This window comes from Rhinoraja longicauda, chromosome 2 (genome assembly GCF_053455715.1).
Source record: "Rhinoraja longicauda isolate Sanriku21f chromosome 2, sRhiLon1.1, whole genome shotgun sequence".
NCBI classification, from domain to species: domain Eukaryota; kingdom Metazoa; phylum Chordata; class Chondrichthyes; order Rajiformes; family Arhynchobatidae; genus Rhinoraja; species Rhinoraja longicauda.
Window position 1 is genome coordinate 6,218,692 of NC_135954.1, and position 24,990 is coordinate 6,243,681.

Genomic DNA, 24,990 nt, shown 5'->3' on the forward strand with positions numbered 1-24,990 from the left:
CTGCCACCAAAATGCATGACTTCACACCGTGCTACATGAGGTAGGTGGGAGGTCAGGACCAACAACTACCTCCCCTAACTCAGTGGTTTACTATGATTTCTCTAACTTCAAGTAACTCTTGCTTTGCCTCTCTCTCTGTTCCTCATCCTAGTTCTCCGACTAGTTTCACTGTCCTCCTGATTAAAATTTAGTGATTGTACGTTGTCAACTCGTTTTCAACTTCCCCTCAACTAACAATGAACCATTCTATGTTTCCTTGATCACCGTCTGCTTTGATCTGTTTTCACACCGTACCCTTCCATATCTCTATGTCTCCCTCTCCCCTGACTCTCAGTCTGAAGAAGGATCTCGACCCGAAACGTCACCTATTCCTTTTCTCCAGAGATGCTGCCTGTCCCGCTGAGTTACTCCAGCATTTTGTGTCTATCCTTGGTGTAAACCAACATCTCCACAGTCTCCTATACAAGCATCACCCCTGGCAGCTCATGTACCCACCACCCACTGAGTGAAAAGTTGCCCATCATGTTCCTATTAAATCTTTAACTTCTAATAGGAAAGAAAACTGAAGCATGAAATCAAATAAAGGAGGTGGGGGTAGAGGACCCAAAGGGAAAATGTTGATAAGATATCACATACTATATCTTCCAGTTAATAGTGCTAAAGAGAACTGTGAAACTAAGCACTATTTTATGGGGTGATTTTCAGAATTGCATAAGCTAATACCAGAACTGCAACACTGCCAGAAACAGATCCAGATAGACTTGTTCTGCCTATTCTGCAATTGTGTGTAGAGAGTTATAGAGTTATAGTGTGGAAACAGGCCCTTCGGCCCAACTTGCCCACACCGGCCAACATGTCCCATCTACACTTGTCCCACCTGCCTGCGTTTCGCCCATATCCCTCAAAACCTGTCCTATCCACGTACCTGCCTAACTGTTTCTTAAACTTTGGGATAGTCCCAGCCTCAAATATGTCCTCTGGCAGCTTGTTCCATACACCCGCCACTCTTTGTGTGAAAAAGTTATCCCTCAGATTCCTATTAAATCTTTACCCCTTCACCTTAAACCTATGTCCTCTGGTCCTCGATTCACCTACTCTGGGCAAGAGACTCTGTGCATCCACCCGATCTATTCCTCTCATGATTTTATACATCTCTATTAGATCACCCCTCTTCCTCTTGCGCTCCATGGAATAGAGTCCCAGCCTACTCAACCTCTCCCGAGAGCTCACACCCTCTAGACCTGGAAACATCCTCGTAAATCTTCTCTGTACCCTGTCCAGCTTGACAATATCTCTCCCAAAAACGTGGTGCCCAGAATTGAACACAATACTCTAAATGCGGTCTCACCATACAAAGATATATTCTATTATCAGGAGGCTCCTCACAAAATACAAATCGTACCAGAAAATTGACAGGCTCCTGTGCTAAAGATATGTCTGAATTTAAAAATTGAGGGAGGTGGGGTGGGTGCTGGATGGGGGAGGTTGGTCAAGACATCTCAGCTCAATTTCAGATTGTGTGTTTATATGTCAGGATATGTCAGATGCAGGAAAAATGTTCCCCATGTTGGGGGAGTCCAGAACCAGGGGTCACAGTTTAACAATAAGTGGGGAGGCCATTTAGGACTGAGATGAGGAAAAACTTTTTCACCCAGTGAGTTGTGAATCTGTGGAATTCTCTGCCACAGAAGGCAGTGGATGCCAATTGACTGGATGCATTCAAGAGAGAGTTGGATACAGCTCTTAGGGCTAACGGAATCTAGGGATATGGGGAGAAAGCAGGAACGGGGTACTGATTGTGGAAGATCAGCCATGATCATATTGAATGGCAGTGCTGGCTCGAAGGGCCAAATGGCCTACTCCACCTATTTTCTACGATTCATTGTCAGCACGGACTTGGTGGGCCGAAGGGCCTGTTTCCGCGCTGTATCTCTAAAACTGGAATAAAAACTAAATCTCTTCAGTCAACTGTGCACTTCCCTTCCATGCGGCACGGTAGCGCAGCGGTAGAGTTGCTGCTTTACAGCGAATGCAGCGTCGGAGACTCAGGTTCGATCCTGACTACGGGTGCTGCACTGTAAGGAGTTTGTAAGTTCTCCCCGTGACCTGCGTGGGTTTTCTCCGAGATCTTCGGTTTCCTCCCACACTCCAAACACGTACAGGTATGTAGGTTAATTGGCTGGGTAAATGTAAAAATTGTCCCTAGTGGGTGTAGGATAGTGTTAATGTACGGGGATCGCTGGGCGGCGCGGACTTGGAGGGCCGAAAAGGCCTGTTTCCGGCTGTATATATATATGATATGATATGCTGCTGAGTTTTTCCAGCAGATTGGTTCTCGTTCCAAACGGCAACTTCTAGAGTCCGTACGTCAACATTAATTAATTAACTGTTGCTTCTTGTGAAATCGTGACATTTTTACGCTCAGTCTGTTAAACCCGGCTTGTCGTATCTAAAAGTAGTTTTATTTTTGAAGAGGAGCCTTGTTGCCTATAGCTTCAAGACATGACCTAACCAATAATTAAGATGGCACTGGCTTTACAGGCACACAGTGAAAGCAAAGCAACCCAAGGGTAATATTGCTATCAGTTTTTTCGCTGACTGGTTAGCACGCAACAAAAGCTTTTCACTGTGCCTCGCTCGGTACACGTGACAATAAACTAAATTGAGTTGACTCTCCTTCAGTCCTCTACCACTGCTGTAACGGGAGGACACTGTAAGAGAGGGTTCCCAGCGATGGATGGATGAACAAAAGCCTCTTAACAATAAAGTCGCGATCAGAGATTGGGCGGCACGATGGCGCAGCAGTAGAGTTGCTGCCCCACAGCGCAAGAGACCCCGGTTTGATCCTGACTACGGGTGCTGAATGTACAGAGTTTGTACGTTCTCCCCGTGACCCGCCTGGGTTTTCCCTGGGTACTGCGGTTTCATAGAAACATAGAAAATAGGTGCAGGAGGAGGCCATTTGGCCCTTCGAGACAGCACCGCCATTCATTGTGATCATGGCTGATCATCCACAATCAGTAACCTGTGCCTGCCTTCTCCCCATATCCCTTGACTCCGCTAGCCCCGAGAGCTCTATCTAACTCTCTTTCCTCCCACACTCCAAAGACACACAGGCTTGTAGGTTGATTTGGCTTTGGTAAAAATTGTAAACGGTCCCTAGGATAGTGTAGGATAGTGCTAGTGAGGCAGCGTTTGGTAGGTTGGTTCATATTTTTCAGAAGCAGTGTTTGACACATTAATGCCAAGGGATTGTGACTGTAATCACCATTTGCAGCATTCTTCTGACAGGAAGGCAGTCGCATGTTAAGCAACTTAGTTATCCCTTAAATAGACACTAGCCGGAATAACTCAGCGCGTCACGCTGCATCTCTGGAGAGAAGGAATGGGTGACGTTTCGGGTCGAGACCCTTCTTCAGAGTCAGGGGAGAGGGAGTCATGGAAGGGTAAGGCGTGAAAACGAGAGATCAAAGATCAAGGAAAATGTAGAATAGAATGAGAGTCCAAGACCCATCATCAGACTCTCATTCTGAAGAAGGGTCTCAACCCGAAACATCACCCATTCCTTATCTCCGGAGATGCAGCCTGACCCATTGAGTTACTGAACACAGTACTACAAATGTGGCCTCACCAATGACTTGTACCAATCCTTTGTGTTGTGCTGTGGTTTGAATGTGTTTGATGTTGATCATTTTTGCAGAGCCCATTGGAAGCATGTCCTCCATGGAGGTCAACGTGGACATGCTGGAACAGATGGATCTCATGGACGGGACCGATCAGGAAGCTTTGGACGTATTTCTCAACTCGAGTGGAGATGATAACAATGAAAACTCTCCAGTGTTCGGTAATGTTTCGTGAGTTTAGTTTAGAGATAGAGCATGGAAACAGGCCCTTTAGCCCACCGAGTCCACGCCGACCAGCGATCACTAGTTCAATCCTACGCACACCAGGGACAATTTACAAACCTGCTCGTCTTTGGAGCATGGGAGGAAGCTGCATTGGACCTCATTGAAACTTGCCGAATAGCGAAAGGCCTGAATAGAGTGGACATGGAGAGGATATTTCCACTAGTGGGAGAGTCTAGGACCAGAGGCCACAGCCTCAGAATAAAAGGAAGAACCTTTAGAAAGGAAATGAGGGGGAATTTCTTTAGTCAGTGGGTGGTGAATCTGTGGAATTCATTGCCACTGAAGGCTGTGGAGGCCAAGTCAATGGATAATTTTAAGGTGGTGATTGACAGGTTCTTGATTAGTACGGGTGTCAGGGGTTATGGGGAGAAGGCAGGAGAAAGGGGTTGGGAGGGAGAGATAGATCAGCCATGATTGAATGGCAGAGTAGACGATGGGCTGAATGGCCTAATTCTTCTCCTAGAACTTATGAAACAAGAGCAACTGGAGAATTCTCAAGTGGGCACGGAGAACGTACAAACTCCATACAGACAGCACCTGTAGTCCAGATAGAACCTGAGGTCTCTGGAGCTGTTCTGTTCCTGCATGTAGGCGTCCAGAGACCAAATTAACTGCATGGAAAGTGATTTGTGAATTACACTCGTCATGAATAGTCTCACAGGTCTGCCTGTTATAAATGACGTTATTAAAGAGTCCGGGCCAGTTACTACATGGATAGGACAGGTTTAGAGGGATATGGGCCAAACGCATGCAGGTGGGACTAGTGTAGATGGGACATGTTGGTCGGTTTGGGCTGAAGGGCCTGTTGCCACGCCGTATGACAGGAGTAGATGGGAGGTCCTGGGGATGGGGGGGGGGGGGGGGGGGCACAGTGAGCCCATACCGCTGCAGAAAGTTGAGGGGAGGGGGAGAAAAAAAGGGAAAGATGGGACTGGTGATAGGATTCCATTGGTTGGTGTGAAAGCAACTCATCCAACCCTTGTGGGTGCCTGTGACAGCTCGAGTCCGCCACCGTGTGGTGTATGTGTGCATTGGTCTGCACACTAATGACAAGAGGATGCCAGAATTGTTCAGAAATGCATCCAAGATATGCAGTGCCATTTTTCATATCTGCAATTTAGACTTTAGCTTAGACTTTAGAGATTCAGTGTGGAAACAGGCCCTTCTGCCCACCGAGTACGCTCCAACCAATGATCTACTAGCACTATCCTACACACTAGGGACAAGTTACAGTTTTTACCATTTAACTTCCAAACCTGTATGTCTTTGGAGCACAGGAGGAAACCAGAGCATCCGGGAAAAACGCATTTGGGTCACGGGGAGAACGTACAAACTCCGTGCAGACAGCACCCGTAGTCAGGATGGAACCCAGGTCTCTGGCGCTCTAAGGCAGCAGCTCTACCGCTGAGTGGGAATTGATCTAACAACCTGTGAACATGAAGGACACAGCCAACTTAAAAGAGAGATAAACAAATTACTTATAGCGACTTTCGGCAAAGTTAATAATCCATGAAATAAGTAAACAGGCAGAATTGAGCAGAGAGGAGCCACGTTAAATCTGCATTGGAAATAGATTGCCTTAAGGAATGATAAACTCTAATACAATGGAGCGCAAGCAAGTGCACAATTCACAAGTGTAATGCCACAGGTGAAAGAATGTACTTTTTAGTCATTTGTGGCTATTTTGACCATATCAAGTGTACAAAATCATGAGAGAAATAGATCGGGTAGACACACTGTCTCTTGCCCAGTATAGGGGCATCAAGAACCAGAGGAAATAGGTTAAAGATGTGGGGGGGGAAAGATTTAATAGGAACCTGAGGGATAACCTTTTCACACAAAGGGTTGTGTTGAATTGAGTTGAGTTAATTGTCACTTGGGCCGAGGTACAGTGAAAAGCTTTGAGAAGTGGGTGTATGGAACGAGCTACTGGTGGAGGTAGTTGAGGCAGGGACTATCGCAACGTGTAAGAAACATTTGGACAGCTACATGGATAGGACAGGTTTGGAGGGATATGGGCCAAACCCAGGCAGGTGGTACTAGTGTAGATGGGACATGTTGGCCGATGTGGGCAAGTTGGGTTGCAGCGCCTATTTCCACCTGTATTGCTCTATGACTGTAGTTATCTGTAGCTACTTTGGCATCTGGAATCCTGCCCTCTGATGTAACCTATAAGACCATAACAAAAGTTCAGAATTAGGCCATTCGGCCCATCAAGTGTGCGCTGTCATTTGATCTGTTTTTACCAATGAATCCCATTCTCCCTGTAACTTTAGTTTATGGGGAGAACGTACAAACTCCGTTCAACAGCACCCCATAGTCAGGATTGAACCCGGGTCTCTGGCTCTCTATCCCTGCGCCACTGTGCCCCTTCGCCCATCGAGTCTGCTCCACCATTCGACCATGGTTGATCTAGTTTTCCCAATGGACCTTATTTTCCTGCCTTCTCCCCATAATCGTTGAATATCAGGTCACTAATCAAGAACCTGTCAATCTCTGCCTTAAAAATATCAGTGCTTGTTTTTGAACACTTTCACTGCTTTCACGTAGATTGGAGAGAGGTTAACTTGCCCAAGTCTGGAGCCTTAACTTAAAAGCAATGTGCTGGAGGAACTCAGTGGGTCAGGCCCATCAGACCTGTGTTCTGAGCACCTCTAGCCTGAGTCCAGTAAGTTTTTGGCATTGATAGCAGGATATATCATCCAGAGTTTAAAGATGCACCTAAAATCATAAGATCATAGAACATAAGTGATAGGAATAGAATTAGGCCATTCGATGAAATCAAGTGCACTCCGCCATTCCATCATGGCAGATCTATCTTTCCCTCCTAACCCCATTCTCCTGCCTTCTCTCCATAACCTCTGACACCTGTAATAATCAAGAATCGATCTATGCCTTAAAAATATCCACTGACTTGGCCTCCACAGCCTTCTGTGGCAGAATTCCACAGATTCACCGCCCTCTGACTAAAATCTGGCAAAAGATTCCATTGCTGTTGCATGGTCTTTTTATCACCATCAATGACAATTTATTATTAACTGCAAACTAACTTTGTGCGTTTTCGAAAGAATTTGTGATGCAATCTAAAATCAAAGAGTTACTTGCGAATTGGTAAATGATTGAATGTGGAAAGATCCATGATCCCGATCACTTATCAGCATTTCCATCTTGGCCATGAGATGGCGGCACGGTGGCGCAGTGGTAGAGTTGCTGCCTCACAGCGCCAGAGATCCAGGTTCCATCCTGACTACGGGCACTGTCTGAACGGAGTTTGTACGTTGTCCCATGACCGCATGGGTTTTCTCCGGATGCCCTGCTTTCCTCCCATGCTCCAAAGACGTGCAGGTTTGTAGGTTAAATAGCTTCGGTAAAATTGTAAATTGTCCTTAGTGTGGAGAATTGTGCTAGTGTATGGAGGGATCGCTGGTCAGCACGGACTCGGTGGGCCGAAGGGCCTGTTTCTGCATTGCAACTCTAAAATCTAAAGTCTACTACAGCACTGTGTACAATGTGATTTAGCACTTTGAAATATGAAAATACTATTGTAGAGTTCTGCACTGTTGGAATAATGAAAGACCTAGATAGAGTGGATGTGGAGAGGACGTTCCAGGAGTGGGAGAGTCTAGGACCAGAGGGCACAGCCTCAGAATAAATGGATGTTCCTTTAGAAAGGAAATGAGGAGGATTTGTTTGAGCCAGAGGGTTGTCATAATCATACAAGATGGAACAGGCCCTTCGGCCCGATTTGCCCATGCTGACCTATCCATAGTAGTCCTGCCTTCTTTTGGCCCATATTCCTCTAAACTTTCCAGTCCATGTACCTATCCAAATGTCTTTTAAATATTGTCAAAGCCCTTGCCTCCTTTTGTACCTTGTTCAATATACCCACCATCTTCTGTGTGAAAAGGTTGCCCCTCAGATTCCTATTAAATTTATCCCCTCACCTTCAACCTATGTTCCCTGGTTCTTGATTCCCCAACTCTGGGTAATCACCCCTTCACTTACTACGCTCCAAGAAATAAAGTCCAAGCCTGCCCAACCTCTCTCTATAGCTCAGGCCCTCAAGTCCTGGCAACATCCATGAAAATCTTCTCTGCACTCTTTCCAGCTTAACATCATCTTTTCTATACCATTCTTCCCTATAAAGTCTATTGCATCCATAGACTCAATGTTGAATCTGTGGACACAGAGTGCTGGAGTAACTCAACAGGTCAGGCAGCATCTCTGGAGAACATGGGTAGGCGAGACTCATCTTCATTGCCACAGACGGCTGTGGAGGCCAAGTCATTGGGTATTTTTAAAGCGGAGATTGATAGGTTCTTAATTAGTACGGGTCAAATGATATGGGGAGAATGGAGTTGAAGGGAAAAATAGATCAGCCATGATCAAACAGAATAGCAGTCATGATGGGCTGAATTGCCTAATTCTGCTCCTATGTCTTATGGTTTGAAATGTTTGGATGTCTTGCTGAGATATGGTTGCTTGCTCACCACCCTGGAAAGCACTGGCAGTTTTAATAATCTTTCCTCAGCTGGAAAGGGTGCGGAGAAGATTTACAAGGATGTTGCCAGAAAAGGGACTGAGCTATAGGGAGAGGTTGAGCAGGCTGAGACTCTATTCCTTGGAGAACAGGAGGATGAGGGGTGATCGTATAGAAGTGTGCAAGATGGGGTGGACGCACAGTATGGGGCAGGGGAATGGAGAACCAGAGGACATAGGTTTAAGGTTGGGGGGGGGGGGGGAGAGACTAAACGGGTAACTTTTTCACACAAAGGGTGATGGGTGTATGGAACAAGCTACTGGAGGAGGCACATTTAAAAAGCATTTAGACAGGTGCATGGATAAGGCAGGTTTAGAAGGAAATGGACCAAACGCAGGCAGGTGGGATTGTGTAGATGGGACATTGTGACCGGTGTGGGCAAGATGGGCTGAAGGGCCTGTTTCCATGCTGTACCACTCTAAGACTCTAGAGGGATATGGGCCAAACGCAGGCAGGTGGGACTAGTGTAGAAGGGGCATGTTGGTCGGTGTGGGCAAGTTGGCCGATGGGCCTGTTTCCATGCTGTTTCACTCTACGAGTACCAGCCTATTGATAACTCATACTGTTATGTTTTTTTTACAGTGTCCGAGTCTGATTCCTATCAAAGCGAAATAACGCTGCAAGTGCCAAGCCAGGCCGAGCTGAGGTTCAAGTTATCCTCCGTCTCTTCCACCTCCGCTGAGTCCGTCAGCCACAGCGCCAGTGAAAACAACACCCCACTGGTCCAGTCTGACGACGAGGAAGTTCAAATAGACACCTGCCTCGTGGCAGTAAACGCCAACCCCAAGATCTTTGACAGTGACTCTGCATAACGTGTGGAATGTTACTTCAGATGGGCCACTAAAGGGCAGCCCAATATCACAGCACTGTGTGAAAACAACAGCAAAATCTCATCCTCAGCCTTCTCCCTTTTCTAATTTGAACAAGCAGATTCCTATTACCCAGTGCCACTGGAGATTAACATCAATGATTATATAAACACATTCTGTAACAAATTATAGCTGATTACCTGTTTTCTTCAAGTTCAGCTCATTTTCTAAGGCTTGCTGAATGAATCTTCTCTCTCCCTCCTTCAATATTTGCTTTACACATTTGAGTTACGCATTCTAATAACAAGGCATTTTCAACTTAAATGTTGTACAAAATGATCCTGCCTGCCTGCGATTCCCACTCCCCCACCCTAAACTATATGGTTTAGAACTAACTGTGTTAGAATTCTGAAAAATGTTGTGCACTTTAACAATCAGTAAATAAAAAGAGTTTTGCTATACTGCTTTGCCGTTGTTCAAAGTTTTTTTTAGTTTAAGACTGAAGAAGGGTCTCGACCTGAAACGTCACCCATTCCTTCTCTCCCGAGATGCTGCCTGACCTGCTGAGTTACTCAAGCATTTTGTGCATAAATACCTTCGATTTGTACCAGCATCTGCAGTTATTGTCTTATACTAAAGATAGTCTGAGAGTCTCCAATGAGGTTGTTATTAGTTCAGGACTGCTCTCTAGTTGTTGGTAAGATGGTTCCGTTCTATGTTTCATTGTATTGTTAAATACAGCTTTATCGGATTTATGTGAGGTTTTTTCTTTGACTGGATAACACGCAAACAAAAGTTTTTTTAGTTTAGTTTAGAGATACAGCGTGGAACAGGTCCTTCGGCCTACCGATTCCGCACCAACCAGCGATCCCCGTTCAAACTCGGTCCAGACAGCACCCTGGTGAGGATCGAACCTGGGTCTCTGACGCCATAAGGCAGTGGCTCTACTGCTACGCCACCATGCCGCCCTATAGAACATTTAAAATGCAGCTTAGTTTAGTATAGAGACACAGCGCGGAAACAGGCCCTTCGGCCCAACGAGTCCGCACTGACCAGCGATCCCCGCACACTAACACTATCCTACACACACTAGGGCCAGTTTTACACATACACCAAGCCAATTAACCTACATACCTGTACGTCTTTGGAGTGTGGGAGGAAACCAAGGATCTCGGAGAAAACCCACGCAGCTCACGGGGAGAACGTACAAACTCCGTACAGACAGCACCCGTAGAACCTGATTAATAGACAATAGGTGCAGGAGTAGGCCATTCGGCCCTTTGAGCCAGCACCACCATTCAATGTGATCATGGCTGATCATTCTCAATCAGTACCCCGTTCCTGCCTTCTCCCCATACCCCCTGACTCCGCTATCCTTAACAGCTCTATCTAGCTCTCTCTTGAATGCATTCAGAGAATTGGCCTCCACTGCCTTCTGAGGCAGAGAATTCCACAGATTTACAACTCTCTGACTGAAAAATCTCCGTTCTAAATGGCCTACCCCTTATTCTTAAACTGTGGCCCCTGGTTCTGGACTCCCCCAACATTGGGAACATGTTTCCTGCCTCTAACGTGTCCAACCCCTTAATAATCTTATATGTTTCAATAAGATCCCCTCTCATCCGTCTAAATTCCAGTGTATACAAGCCTAGGCGTTCCAGTCTTTCAACATACGACAGTCCCGCCATTCCGGGAATTAACCAAGTAAACCTACGCTGCACGCCCTCAATAGCAAGAATATCCTTCCTCAAATTTGGAGACCAAAACTGCACACAGTACTCCAGGTGCGGTCTTAATGTATAACCGTTGACTGGATTTATTCACAAAATGCTGGAGTAACTCAGCAGGTCAGGCAGCATCTCGGGAGAGAAGGAATGGGTGACGTTTCGTGTCGAGACCCTTCTTCAGTCTGAAGAAGGGTCTCGACCCGAAACGTCACCCATTCATTCTCTCCCGAGATGCTGCCTGACCTGCTGAGTTACTCCAGCATTTTGTGAATAAATCGATTTGTACCAGCATCTGCAGTTATTTTCTTATACCTTTGGCTGGATAGCAAGCAAACAAAAACATTTCACTGTACCGCTGTGGACGTGACAATAATAAATTAGCGCACTACCTCCTTCCCCCCAGAAAGATAGCCAGCCCCATCGCATCTAGTGAACAATAACTCGACCTCACAAGCAAACTGCTCAAAAGTTTTATTAAACTTTTAAGTACAAACCTGAAAAGTAAAAAACTCGCAATTACAATGTGGACTCTTTCTGCACAGAGAAGGTAATGGATGCAGAGCGGCACTAATAAATTAAATGTCAATCCATAAGCAATAGTCAAATATGTCTGCTCTCAAAGAAGAAACAAAAATACATAGTAAGGCCATAAAAACTGGACAACCACATTTTGAAAAAACACTTTGAAATCAGTAATGTTGTTTAAATACCCCGAATCAGGTCAGTCCTTTGCAGCAACATCAACCAACTAACAAATGGGGTGGGGAAGGGGGGGGGCGGGGAAGGAAGGAAAAATTAAATGACTACTTGACAGTCATACTGGCAAGCTCAGTGCAACATGAGTAGCTACGCGTAATGTTGCATTTTCAACAATGAAAACTAGTTATAATGAACAATGCTTTCCCTTTTTTTGTTTTTTAATAAAATACACTGGAAGGGGGTTGGTGGTGGGGGGGTGGGGGGGGGGGATGGGGGGGAGGGAAGGGGAGGGGGCGCTTTTAGCTACTCCATAATTTGTTCAAGGGTGTAAGCAGCACTTAATTGTTACAAGAAACCCTGTAAGCTTCCAAAACCGATGAAGACACTGAAAACATAAGGCTTTTCTTCATCTGTGGCTTGATCCCTCCCCCCCCTCCCCCCACCCCCTCACGAAAGGCTCAAGTATTTAAAACAATTTACAGGCATATGTACAAAGTCTTTATTTTCGTCTCCTCTTCCGTTTTTTTTTGTCTCTTTTCCTTTTCGTCGTATTTTTTTTTTACAAATATGGAAAGTAAAATAGAAATGAAGGAGATGCATTTTCACATTTCTACAAAAGAAATATGCACTCCTCTTAGTGGCTCCATTGTCACCGCCTTGCGCCGATGAACTGAATGGTTTTGTTTTAATGCTGATTCTGTGTCATCAGGGAGTGGGAGGGGGGGGGGGGGTGTGGGGGGGGGAAGAAACTCAACACGGGAGATGAACGCGGGGTTTAAAATGGAATGTTACAAAGATTGCACGTCTACAAAGCCGAAGCAAGAGGTTAAGTCCCTGCCTCGGTGAATTTGATAAAGGACACTATCGAAGGGTTTTATCCTTTTCCTTTTCCCGATAAAATGATTTTTGACAGCACCAAAAAACTTTACGAATTTGCTAATGATAGTCAGGCACCATTTTTTCCAGACAGAGAGACATTAATACAGATGCATAGTGATGTGCTGGTAAGGAGAAACATTTCACCTTTACTTCAACTTTCAAAATCACCATTTTTTTTACACTTTTTGTAAACCAGATCGAGCATCAGCTGCCGTGACTCTAAATAAAAACCATAGTATAATTTCCTAAATAGAAAAAGCAACAAAAAAAAAAATTATTATTATTTTAATCCTTTTAGACAACCGGAAAAAAAAATAATAATTAAACGACAAAATAAAAATAAAACGTCGCCAAAACGAAGCAGTTTCTTTCAAGTTTTTCCTCCTTGCTTCCTCCAAAAAGCTGCTCGCGTGATTGAAATTGCAAGATTTGAACATTTTTTCTTTAAAAAAAAAAACACAGCACTCTTCAAATGGGTTCAAAACATCCCCACCTGTTCACAGTAACGAAAAAAGAAAATCAAACACAAGAGGTTTGCTTCGACCAGAAGAGCCTTCGCAAACTCACTATTGACTGTTCAGCCCTTTATGACTTGGTTTTTGTTTAAAACAGCGAATGAAAGCACCACCTCGCCTGCTGTATTCCAAGTGAATACCGGCGATCGCAGCGTCCGATGCTCCAAAAAGAAATAAAGCCAACAAATTTAATGCTAAAACAAAACTGCTATTTTTTTTTTCTTCCTAAACCAAAAAGAAACAAAAACAGAAGTCATCTTTAGAGCTAGTGCAAAGACAGCTTGCATTTTCTAGCAAGTACTCACAAAATTATAGTACAAAAAGGAAAAAACAAAAACAAACGACTGAGTACAAGACTTGGCAACTTCAGGGGGAACTTGTAGCACTTCTGGACAGAGAGGAGGAGAGCCTCGTTGCTGGCACGTCGATGGTGGCTCGCTTCCTCGGGCCGCGCTTCAGTGCAGGCTTGCTGGTACTGGTGTTACTGTTGCTGCTACTGCTGCTGCTGCTGCCGCTCTTGACCGCTGCTTTCCCACAGATCTGATTGACTAAGATGTTGATTTGATCCTGGAGCCACGAAGCCAAAGACCAAAAAAAAATACGAGTTAGATCTCCCGGTTGCCAAACACTTTAACTCCCCCTCCCATGCTGACCTTTCTGTCCTGGGCCTCCTCCAGTGTCAGAGTGAGGCCCAGCGCAAACTGGAGGAACAGCGCCTCGTATTTCGCTTGGGCAGCTCACACCCCAGCAGTATGAACATTGAGTTCTCTAACTTCAAGTGACCCTTGCATCCCCTCTCTCTCTCTGTCCCTCCCCCATCCTAGTTGTTGTTTTAGTTTCACTGTCCTGTTGAGTTCCACGGTCTGTATACTCGTTATCACCTTAAGGCGGCACGGTGGTGCAACGGTAGAGTTGCTGCCTCACAGCGCCGGAGACCCGGGTTCGATCCCGACTAGGGGTGCTATCTGTATGGAGTTTGTACGCTCTCCCCGTGACCTGCATGGGTTTTCTCCAAGTTTTTCAGATACCTCCCACACTCCAAAGAGGTACAGGTTTGTAGGTTAGTTGGCTTGGTATAATTGTAAATTGTCCCTAGTGTGTGTAGAATAGTGTTAAAATGTACCGAATCTCTGGTCGGCGTGGGCTCGGTGGGCTGAAGGGCCTGTTTCGGCGCTGAATCTCTAAACTGAATGAGTGTAGGGGGATCGTTGGTCGGCACGGGCTCGGTGGGCCAAAGGGCCTGCTTCCACACTGTAGCACTGAACCTCCTCTGGCAGCTTGTTCCATATACCCCAAACTCATCTCCAAACCCTGACAATTAACCCAACCTACACAAAATATCAAATGATTCCTGTTTCCTGACTAATATGTTGCCATGACTAGATTGCCATGATTCTTGATTAGTACAGGTATCAGGGGTTATGGGGAGAAGGCAGGAGAATGGGGTTGGGAGGGAGAGATAGACCAGCCGTGACTGAATGGTGGAGTAGACTTGATGGGCCGAATGGCCTATTTCTGCTCCTATCACTAATGAACGTTGTTTCTGCACTTCTTGGCATCTTTTAACCTGATGCCATGCATAATCATGGATACATTTATTTTATGGATAGTTTTATTCTTCAGTGGAATTATGGAATTATTGAGAATTATCAATCTGTGCTTGGCTTTGCCACTTAATTCTTCGCCCTGCTTTAATCATTAGAGGCCAGATACTTGTGTAATTGGCGAGACTTTATATTTTGGATTGAATGATGTTCCTCCCTAACGGCTCCTGGAACTTTTGGACTTAATGGCACCCTGAGGTAGATCTGTAATCCCCCCCTGTGCAGATAGTGACAGAGTGATAGAGTGATACAGTGTGGAAACAGCCCCTTCGGCACAACTTGCCCACACCGGCCAACATGTCCCAGCTACACTAGTCCCACCTGCCTGAGTTTGGTCTATATCCCTCCAAAGCTGTCCTATCCATGTACCTGTTCCTTAAACGTTGGGACAGTCCCAGCCTCAACTACCTCCTCTGGCAGCTTGTTCCATACATCCACCACCCTTTGTGCGAAAAAGTTACCCCTCAGATTAAATCTTTTCCCCTTCTCCTTGAACCTATGTCCTCTGGTCCTCGATTCCCCTACTCTGGGCAAGAGACTCTGTGCGTCTACCCGATCTATTCCTCTCATGATTTTGTACACTTCTATAAGATCACCCCTCATCCTCCTGCGGTCCAAGGAATAGAGTCCCAGCCTGCTCAACCTCTCCCTGTAGCTCACACCCTCCAGTCCTGGCAACATCCTGGTAAATCTTCTCTGCGCCCTTTCAGACGTGACAATATCTTTCCCGTAACACGGTGCCCACGACTGAACACAATATCAAGCATCTACTCACCTCATCGTATCGATACATCATCTTCAACCCCCGACACGACTTCTGCTTCTCCACGTGGCGAAGAGCGCATTCAAGACAGAAGACAACGTTCTCGTTTTCTTGCACTACCTGGCAAGATAAAACAGAGAGGATCAGTACTGGCCGAACAGCAATAATAAACGTAACTGCAGTGTTAATGGAACTCTGCAGAGCTGCATTTCTGACAGCTTCTGGTTTTGTTTTAGAGACACAGCGCGGAAACAGGCCCTTCGGCCCACCGAGTCCGTCCGCGCCGCCCAGCGATTCCTGCCCCGTACATCAGCACTATCCTACACACACTAGGGACAATTTACAATTTTTACCGAAACCAATTAAAGCCTACAAACCTGTACGTCTTTGGAGTGTGGGAGGAAACCGGAGATCTCGGAGAAAACCCACGCAGGTCACGGGGAGAACGTACAAACTCCTTACAGACGGCGCCCGTAGTCAGGATGGAACCCGGGTCTCTGGCGCTGTGAGGCTGCAACTCTACCGCTGGGCCACCGAGCCGCCCCACCCAGAGTCTGGCCTGTCATTATGCAACAGGCAGGCTTAAATGCATTTCCTGGTGGTGTCCATTTGTTTTTTAAATGCATTTCCATCCTTCCCAACAGCGGTCAAAGTTTTTTTCTTTAAAAGACACCAAACCATTTGTTTCATCTCCCTGACGATCCCCTTTGACCTTTTCCCAATTCAGTTGATGCTCCCATCCATCCCCTTTCCTGCCCAGCCCGTTTAAAGGTGTACATTCACTCACACAGCCGGGCAAAGATTGGGCAGCACAGTGGCAGAGTTGCTGCCTTACAATCAAACCATCCACAGCGCACAGTAAAAAGTGGAATGATTGTAACGCCTGATCGCAGAGTCAGTAGATCATGAGACAGTGGAATCATTCGGCCCATTAAGTCTACTCCGCCATTCAATCATGGCTGATCTATCTTTCCCTCCTAACCCCATCCTCCTGCCTTCTCCCCATTACCCCGAAAGATGTTGTCAAGATGGAAAGGGTGCAGAGAAGACTTTAGAGGATGTTGCCAGGACTCGAGGGGGGGGAATTACTTAATAGGAAACTGAGCATTTTCATGTAAAGGTTGAGTTTAGATTATCGTCATGTGGACTGAGGTATGGTGAAAGGTTTTGTACAGTGAAAAGCTTTGAAAGGTGGGTGTACGGAACGAGCTGCCAGAGGAGGTGGTAGAAGTACTATCGCAAAGTTTAAGAAACATTTAGACAGGTACATGGATAGGACGGGCTTGGAGGGATATGGGCCAAAGGCAGGCAGGTGGGACTAGTGTAGATGGGGCATGGTGGTCGGTGTGGGCAAGATGGGCCGAAGGGCCTGTTTCCACGCTATATCACTATGACACAATCTCTATTTTATTGGGTTAGAGATGAAACCACAATGCACAGTTAAATTACTGGGTAGAATGGATGTGGAGAGGATGTTTCCACTAGTGGGAGAGTCTAGAACCAGAGGTCACAGCCTCAAAATAAAAGGACGTTCCTTTAGGAAGGAGATGAGGAGGGATTTCTTTAGTCAGTGAGTGGTGAATCTGTGGAATTCATTGCCACTGAAGGCTGTGGAGGCCGTCAATGGATATTTTTAAGACGGAGATTGGCAAATTCGTGATCAGTATGGGTGTCAGGGGTTATGGGGAGATGGCAGGACCATGGGGTTGAGAGGGAGAGCTAGATCAGCCATGATTGAATGAAGAGTAGACTTGATGGGCCGAATGGCCTAATTCTTCTCCTTTGACCTGTGAACCCGGGTTAAACCACAACACGGGTGGCGTGGCGATAGAGTTGCTGCCTCACAGCGCCAGAGACCCAGGTTCGATTCTGACTACAGGTGCTGTCTGTACAGAGTTTGTGCGTTCTCCCTATGATCTGCAAATGCTCTGGTTCCCTCCCACACTCCAAAGACCAATACATGCTTGACTAATCTTTTGGAATTTTTTGAGGATGTAACCAGGAAAATGGACAAGGGAGAGCCGGTGGATGTGGTGTATCTGGACTTTCAGAAAGCCTTTGATAAGGTCCCACATAGGAGATTAGTGGGCAAAATTAGAGCACATGGTATTGGGGGGTAGGGTATTGACATGCATAGAAAATTGGTTGGCAGACAGGAAACAAAGAGTAGGGATTAACGGGTCCCTTTCAGAATGGCAGGCAGTGACTAGTGGGGTACCGCAAGGCTCGGTGCTGGGACCGCAGCTATTTACAATACACATGAATGATTTAGATGAAGGGATTAAAAGTGACATTAGCAAATTTGCGGATGACACAAAGCTGGGTGGCAGTGTGAAATGTGAGGAGGATGCTATGAGGTTGCAGGGTGACTTGGCCAGGTTGTGTGAGTGGGCGGATGCATGGCAGATGCAGTTTAATGTGGATAAGTGTGAGGTTATCCACTTTGGTGGTGAGAATAGGAAGGCAGATTATTATCTGAATGGTGTCAAGTTAGGAAAAGGGGACGTACAACGAGATCTGGGTGTCCTAGTGCATCAGTTACTGAAAGGAAGCATGCAGGTACAGCAGGCAGTGAAGAAGGCTACTGGCATGTTGGCCTTCATAATGAGAGGAGTTGAGTATAGGAGCAAAGAGGTCCTTCTGCAGTTGTATAGGGCCCAGGGGAGACCACACCTGGAGTATTGTGCACAGTTTTGGTCTCCAAATTTGAGGAAGGATATTCTTGCTATTGAGAGCGTGCAGCGTAGGTTTACTAGGTTAATTCCCGGGATGGGTGGACTGTCATATGTTGAAACATGTTCCCAATGTTGGGGGAGTCCAGAACAAGGGGCCACAGTTTAAGAATAAGGGGTAGGCCATTTAGAACTGAGATGAGGAAAAACCTTTTCAGTCAGAGAGTTGTGAATCTGTGGAATTCTCTGCCTCAGAAGGCAGTGGAGGCCAATTCTCTGAATGCATTCAAGAGAGAGCTGGATAGAGCTCTTAAGGATAGTGGAGTCAGGGGGTATGGGGAGAAGGCAGGAACGGGGTACTGATTGAGAATGATCAGCCATGATCACATTGAATGGCGGTGCTGGCTCGACGGGCCGAATGGCCTCCTCCTGCACCTATTGTCTACTGTCTATTGAAAGACTGGATCGACTAGGCTTGTATACACTGGAATTTAGAAGGATGAGAGGGGATTTGATTGAAACATATAAGATTATTGCGGGATTGGACACGCTAGAGGCAGGAAACATGTTCCCGATGTTGGGGGAGTCCAGAACCAGGGGCCACAGTTTAAGAATAAGGGGTAGGCCATTTAGAACGGAGATGAGGAAAAACCTTTTCATCCAGAGAGTTGTGAATCTGTGGAATTCTCTGCCTCAGAAGGCAGTGGAGGCCGATTCTCTGGATGCTTTCAAGAGAGAGCTAGATAGAGCTCTTAAGGATAGCGGAGTCAGGGGGTATGGGGAGAAGGCAGGAACGGGGTACTGATTGAGAATGATCAGCCATGATCACATTGAATGGCGGTGCTGGCTCGAAGGGCCGAATGGCCTCCTCCTGCACCTATTGCCTATTGTTGATTGGCTTTGGTAAAATTATAAATAGTCTGTAGTGTGTGCAGGGCAGTGTTAGTGCGCGGGGATCGCTGGTCGGTGTGGGGACGGTGGTGTGAAGGATCTGTTTCCTCGCTGTATCTCGAAGCTGAACATACCGCCCATGTACAGAGCAGGCCGCCAGGGCAGGTACTCACCATGGACAGGTAACATAGCTGCTGGCAGACCTGACACCTCCTCTCCGACGTCTCAGATGCCAACCACTTGCGTGGTTTCTTCTTCATCTCCATGGTGGACAAGTGGCTCTCATGGCTGCCGTATCGAGCGGACGAGTGCAGGCCCGCATCCAGCAGCTGCTGCCGCTGCCTCGACTCTGTATCCCTGGGGGAACAAGCGAGGAGGCATCAATACCCCGAGCCCACGCACCCACTCACACCATCGCCCTTCCCACAGTCAACGGGCCAAAGGGCCTGTCTACACACTGGCATAGACAATAGGTGCAGGAGGAGGCCGTTCGGCCCTTCGAGCCAGCACCGCCATTCACTGTGATCATGGCTGACCATCCACAATCAGTACCCCGTTCCTGCCTTCTCCCCATACCCCCTGACTCCGCTATCATTAAGAGCTCTGACTCTCAAGAGGTGCAGAAGTGTGAAAACGCACTCCTCCAGATTCAGGGACAGTTTCTTCCCAGCTGTTATCAGGCAACTGAATCATCCTACCACAACCAGAGAGCAGTGCTGAACTACTATCTACCTCATTGGAGACCCTCGGACTATCCTTGATCGGACTTTACAGGCTTTACCTTGTACTAAATGTGATGCCCTTAGCATGTATCTGTACACTGTAAATGCATTTGATTGTAATTGTGCATTGTCTTTCCGCTGACTGGTTGGCACGCAACAGAAGCTTTTCACTGTAGCTCGGTACATTTGACAATAAACTAAACTAAACTAGAGCAGAGGATGTCTTGGTTGGGGTTGCTCCTGGGCCTGGCCAAGCTGGCCATCCGCGAGTCACGGCGCCAGGCGGAAGAGGGTTCTGCCCGAGCCGGCTGCCTGCCCCTTTTCCGGGGTCACGTCCCTCAAAAAGGAACACGCGGTGCCAACGGGCACCAAGGAGGGGTTCCATGATCGCTGGGCACCGCGGGGGGTGGGGGGATCGAATGCATCGTGGACCAGGATTGTAATATAGTCATTTGGCCTCCTCCTGCACCTATTGTCTATTGTCTATTAATATTTAGTGTTAAGAATATAGACAATAGGTGCAGGAGGAGGCCATTCGGCCCTTCGAGCCAGCACCGCCATTCAATGTGATCATGGCTGATCATTCTCAATCAGTACCCCGTTCCTGCCTTCTCCCCATACCCCCTGACTCTGCTATCCTTAAGAGCTCTATCTAGCTCTCTCTTGAATGCATTCAGAGAATTGGCCTCCACTGCCTTCTGAGGCAGAGAATTCCACAGATTTACAACTCTCTGACTGAAAAAGTTTTTCCTCATCTCAGTTCTAAATGGCCTACCCCTTATTCTTAAATTGTGGCCCCTTGTTCTGGACTCCCCCAACATTGGGAACATGTTTCCTGCCTCTAACGTGTCCAACCACTTAATAATCGTATACGTTTCGATAAGATCTCCTCTCATCCTTCTAAATTCCAGTGTATACAAGCCTAGTCGCTCCTAGTTTGTTGTGTGTCACGGTGTTGGGTGAGGTGGGATTGTGTAGGGAGGAACTTCAGATGCTGATTTAAACCAAAGATAGACACAAAAAGCTGGAGTAACTCAGCGGGACAGGCAGCACCTCTGGAGAGAAGGAACGGGTGACGCTTCGGGTGTCAAAGAAGGGTCTCGATCCGAAACGTCACCCATTCCCGCTCTCCAGAGATGCTGCCTGGCCCGCTGAGTTACTCCAGCTTTTTGTGTCTATCTTCAGTGAGTTGGGATTGTTTGTTCCGTAAATATTTTTGTTGTCAATAATTGAATAGGTCTATTTTTGGAAATGATACATATAAAAAAAGTTACAGACACAAAGTGCTGGAGTAACTAGCGGGACTGTCATCTGAGGAAAGATTGAATAGACTGGGCTTGTATTCACTGGAGTTTAGACGGATGAGAGGGGATCTTATAGAGACGTATAAAATTATAAAAGGACTGGACAAGCTAGATGCAGGAAAAATGTTCCCAATGTTGGGGGAGTCCAGAACCAGGGGCCACAGTCTTAGAATAAAGGGGAGGACATTTAAAACTGAGGTGAGAAGCAACTTTTTCACCCAGAGAGTTGTGAATTTGTGGAATTCTCTGCCACAGAGGGCAGTGGAGGCCAAATCACTGGATGGATTTAAGAGAGTGTTAGATAGAGCTCTAGGGGCTAGTGGAATCAAGGGATATGGGGAGAAGGCAGGCACGGTTTACTGATTGTGGATGATCAGCCATGATCACAATGAATGGCGGTGCTAGCTCGAAGCAGCCGAATGGCCTCCTCCTGCACCTATTTCTATGTTTCTATGTAACTCAGCGGATCAGGCAGCGTCCCTGGAGAGAAGGAATGGGTGACGTTTCGGGTCTAGACCCTTCTTCTTCAGAAGGGTTCTCGATCTGAAACGTCACCCATTCCTTCTCTCCTGAGATGCTGCCTGACCTGCTGAGTTACTCCAGCATTTTGTGAATTTCAGAAAAACGTGTTACACCAATTTACAAAGTACGACATTTCAATTCCTTTTGTACAAAGTTGCTGCTGCAGGTACAACCTCTCTCCACTAGAGGGACAGCACGATCCCCATTCATGGCGGATAAACCAGCTTAGTCGCAGTATGTGTAGGAAGGAACTGCAGATGCTGGTTTAAATCGAAGGTAGACACAGAATGCTGGAGTAACTCAGCGGGTCAGGCATCGTCTCTGGAGAGAAGGAATGGGTGACGTTTCGGGTCGAGACCCTTCTTCAGTAATAGTTGTCTTTGTACAAGCTTACAGCCTAGGGTTGTCAACTATCTCACAAGGTGACGTCACCGCCCCGCGCCCCACGTGACCTCACCCAGCCAGCGGCCACGTGCTCCCGCTCCGCCCAATGGCGGCCGCCCGGGTCAGGAGACGGGTTGCTACGCAACCTCCGTTAGGCAAACACACTCCGTTAGCCTACACTGTCCTGGCCTACAGCGGTCTCTGGGCCTACAGTGTCCGGGCCTACAGCGCCCCCCCCCCCCCCCCGGGCCTAATACGGGACAAGGGCGGTCCCGTACGGGACAAACCAATTTAGCCCAAAATACGGGATGTCCCGGCTAATACGGGACAGTTGGCAACCCTAGTCGGGCCTCGGGCGAGTTTATCACAAACATCAACAGTGATGACCTGGGCCCAGGCTGATCAATCCCCACCAACAACAACCATCTTTCCCACAAGTTCATGTTCACAAGTCATTAGAGCAGAATTAGGCCATTCAGCCCATCAAGTCTACTGCTCCATTCAATCGCGGCTGATCTATCTCTCCCTCCCAACCCCACTCTCCTGCCTTCTCCCCGTAACCCCTGACACCCGTACTAATCAAGAATCTAGCAATCTTCTCCTTAAAAATATCCACTAACTTGGCCTCCACAGTCTTCTGGGGCAATGAATTCCACAGATTCACCACCCTCTGACAAAAGAAATCCCTCATCATCTTTCTAAAGGACGTCCTTTAACTCTGAGGCTGTGCCCTCTGGTCCTAGACTCTCCCACTAGTGGAAACATCCTCTCCACATCCACTCTACCCATGCCTTCACTATTCGGCAAGTTTCAATGAGGTCCCCCCTCATCCTTCTAAACTCCATCGAACACGGGCCCAGTGCTCAATGTATATTAACCCAATCATTCCTGGGATCATTCTCGTAAACCTCCTCTGGACCCTCTCCAGAGCCAGCACATCCTTCCTCAGATATGGGGCCCAAAATGGCTCACAATATTCCAAGTGTGGCCTGACCAGCGCCTTATGGAGCCTCAGCATTACATCCCTGTTTTTGTATTCTAGTCCTCTCTTAATAAATGCTAGCATTGAGTTTGCCTTCCATACTACCGATTTGACTTGCAAATTAACTTTTTGGGAATCCTGCACCAGCACTTCCCAAGTCCCTTTGCACCTCCGGTTTCTGAATTCTCTCCCCATTTAGAAAATAATCTACACCTTTATTTGTGGTTCAGGATTATTATTGTCACGTGTGCTGAGGTACAGTGAAAAGCTTTGTTTTACATGCAATCCAATCAGATCAGCTAATAATACCATAAATGAACATAATCGAGTCAAACTCAAGAAATACAGGTGGAGCAAAGGGGAAGGTACAGAGGTCAGAATGTAGTTCTCAGCTTTGTAGCGCATCAGTTCCATAGACAAAGTCCAATGTCCGCAATTGGGAGGAGGTAGTGCCCTAGCTTATAGAAGGACAGTTCAGAAGCCTGAGGGGAAGAAGCTGTTCTTAAGTCTGGTGATAGACTCAAAAAGCCGGAGTAACTCAGCGGGACAGGCAGCATCTCTAGGGAGAAGGAATGGGTGACGATTCGAGTCGAGACCCTTCTTCAGACGCACCCACTTTTCAAAGCTTTTCACTGTACCTCAGTACAAGTGGCAATAAACCAAGCTCAACTCAACACCACCCTTCACCACCTGATCAGTCTGAAGAAGGGTCTCGACCCGAAACGTCGCCCATTCCTTCTCTCCCGAGATGCCGCCTGACCTGCTGAGTTACTCCAGCATTTTGTGAATAAACCACCCTTTACTCTTTGGGTTCCTATTAAATCTTTCCCACCTTACCTTAATCCTAAGGTCGACACAAAATGCTGGAGTAACTCAGTGGGTCAGGCAGCATCTCAGGAGAGAAGGAATGGGTGATGTTTCGGGTTGAGACTCTTCTTCAGACTGACCTTAAACCTATCTCCTCTGGTTCTCGATTCCCCTACTCTGGGCAAGAGACTTAGAGGGGTGAGGTATAGCTTTTACACACAAAGGGTGGTGGGTGTATGGAACGAGCTGCCAGAGGAGGTAGTTGAGGCTGGGACTATCCCAACGTTTAAGAAACAGTTAAGACAGGTGCATGGATAGGACACGTTTGGGGGGATGTGGACCAAGCGCAGGTTGGTGGGACTAGTGTGGACTAGTGTAGCTGGGATATGTTGGCCTGTGTGGGCAAGTTGGGCCGAAGGGCCTGTTTCCACACTATGACTGTGCACCTACCCAATCTATTCCTTTTGTGCACCTCTATAAGATCACCCCTCATCCTCCTGCGCTCCAAGGAATAGAGTCCCAGCCTGCTCAGCCTCTCCCTGTAGCTCTGGCCCTCAGGTGGTGACTGGGTCTGGATTGCCAGGACCTACCTGAGTTCTTGCAGAAGTGAGGAGATGTGGCTTAGTGTCGTTCCACAGTCCCGCTTTGACTCCGCAGTCGCCATAAGGTAAAGTAGTTTTTCCATGGAGAAAGCATTAGCGATATACCGTCGTTTCAAGTCCTGGGTGAGCAGAATAACAACACTTGCTTTAGCCCTGATGAGGAAAACACACAGCAACTTTCCCGAGCAGGCTTCGGAGGTTCGGCATGTTCCCAACACCTCTCCCCAACTTCCACAGATGCGCCGTAGGAAGCATTTTATCGGGGCGCGTCACAGCACGGTTTGGGAACAGCTCCATCCGAGACCCCATGAAATTGCAGAGAATTGTGGACGCAGCCCAGACCATCACACAAACCAACCTCCCTTCCATCACCAAAAAGGCCCAACAGAGGATGTACTTCCTGCGGCAACTGAGGAAACACAATCTGCCACAGGCAATGATGGTCCAATTCTATACTGCTATCGTAGAGTCCGTCCTCACCTTCTCCATCATGGTCTGGTTTGGCTCAGCCACCAAGCACGATATCCGGAGGCTGCAACGGATCGTTCGCACGGCTGAGAAGGTTGTTGGCTGCAACCTTCCCCCCATTGATGAACTGTACACTGCAAGGGCCAGGAAGCGAGCGGGCAAGATCATCTCTGACCCCTCTCACCCTGGCCA

The 24,990-nt window shown here is 47.1% G+C and overlaps 2 protein-coding genes across 3 annotated transcripts in view; one reads left to right on the forward strand and one right to left on the reverse strand.

The window, feature by feature from the left end:
- Positions 1-9,718, forward strand: part of dtnbp1a (dystrobrevin binding protein 1a) — a 144,533-nt gene extending 134,815 nt beyond the window's left edge. Inside the window, exons 9-10 of the mRNA XM_078414534.1 lie at positions 3,701-3,844; positions 9,031-9,718. Coding sequence (XP_078270660.1) covers positions 3,701-3,844; positions 9,031-9,260 — 374 coding nt within the window. The 3' untranslated portion in view covers positions 9,261-9,718. The remainder of the gene's footprint in view (positions 1-3,700; positions 3,845-9,030) is intronic.
- Positions 9,719-11,440: 1,722 nt separating this feature from the next.
- The window catches only part of jarid2b (jumonji and AT-rich interaction domain containing 2b), a 308,818-nt gene continuing 295,268 nt past the window's right edge, over positions 11,441-24,990 (reverse strand). For both annotated transcript variants that reach the window (XM_078414548.1, XM_078414558.1), the window contains 4 exons: positions 24,319-24,449; positions 19,181-19,364; positions 15,457-15,564; positions 11,441-13,644 (listed from right to left, as the gene is read on the reverse strand). In XM_078414548.1, the coding sequence (XP_078270674.1) occupies positions 13,444-13,644; positions 15,457-15,564; positions 19,181-19,364; positions 24,319-24,449 (624 nt within the window). In that variant the 3' untranslated portion in view covers positions 11,441-13,443. The remainder of the gene's footprint in view (positions 13,645-15,456; positions 15,565-19,180; positions 19,365-24,318; positions 24,450-24,990) is intronic.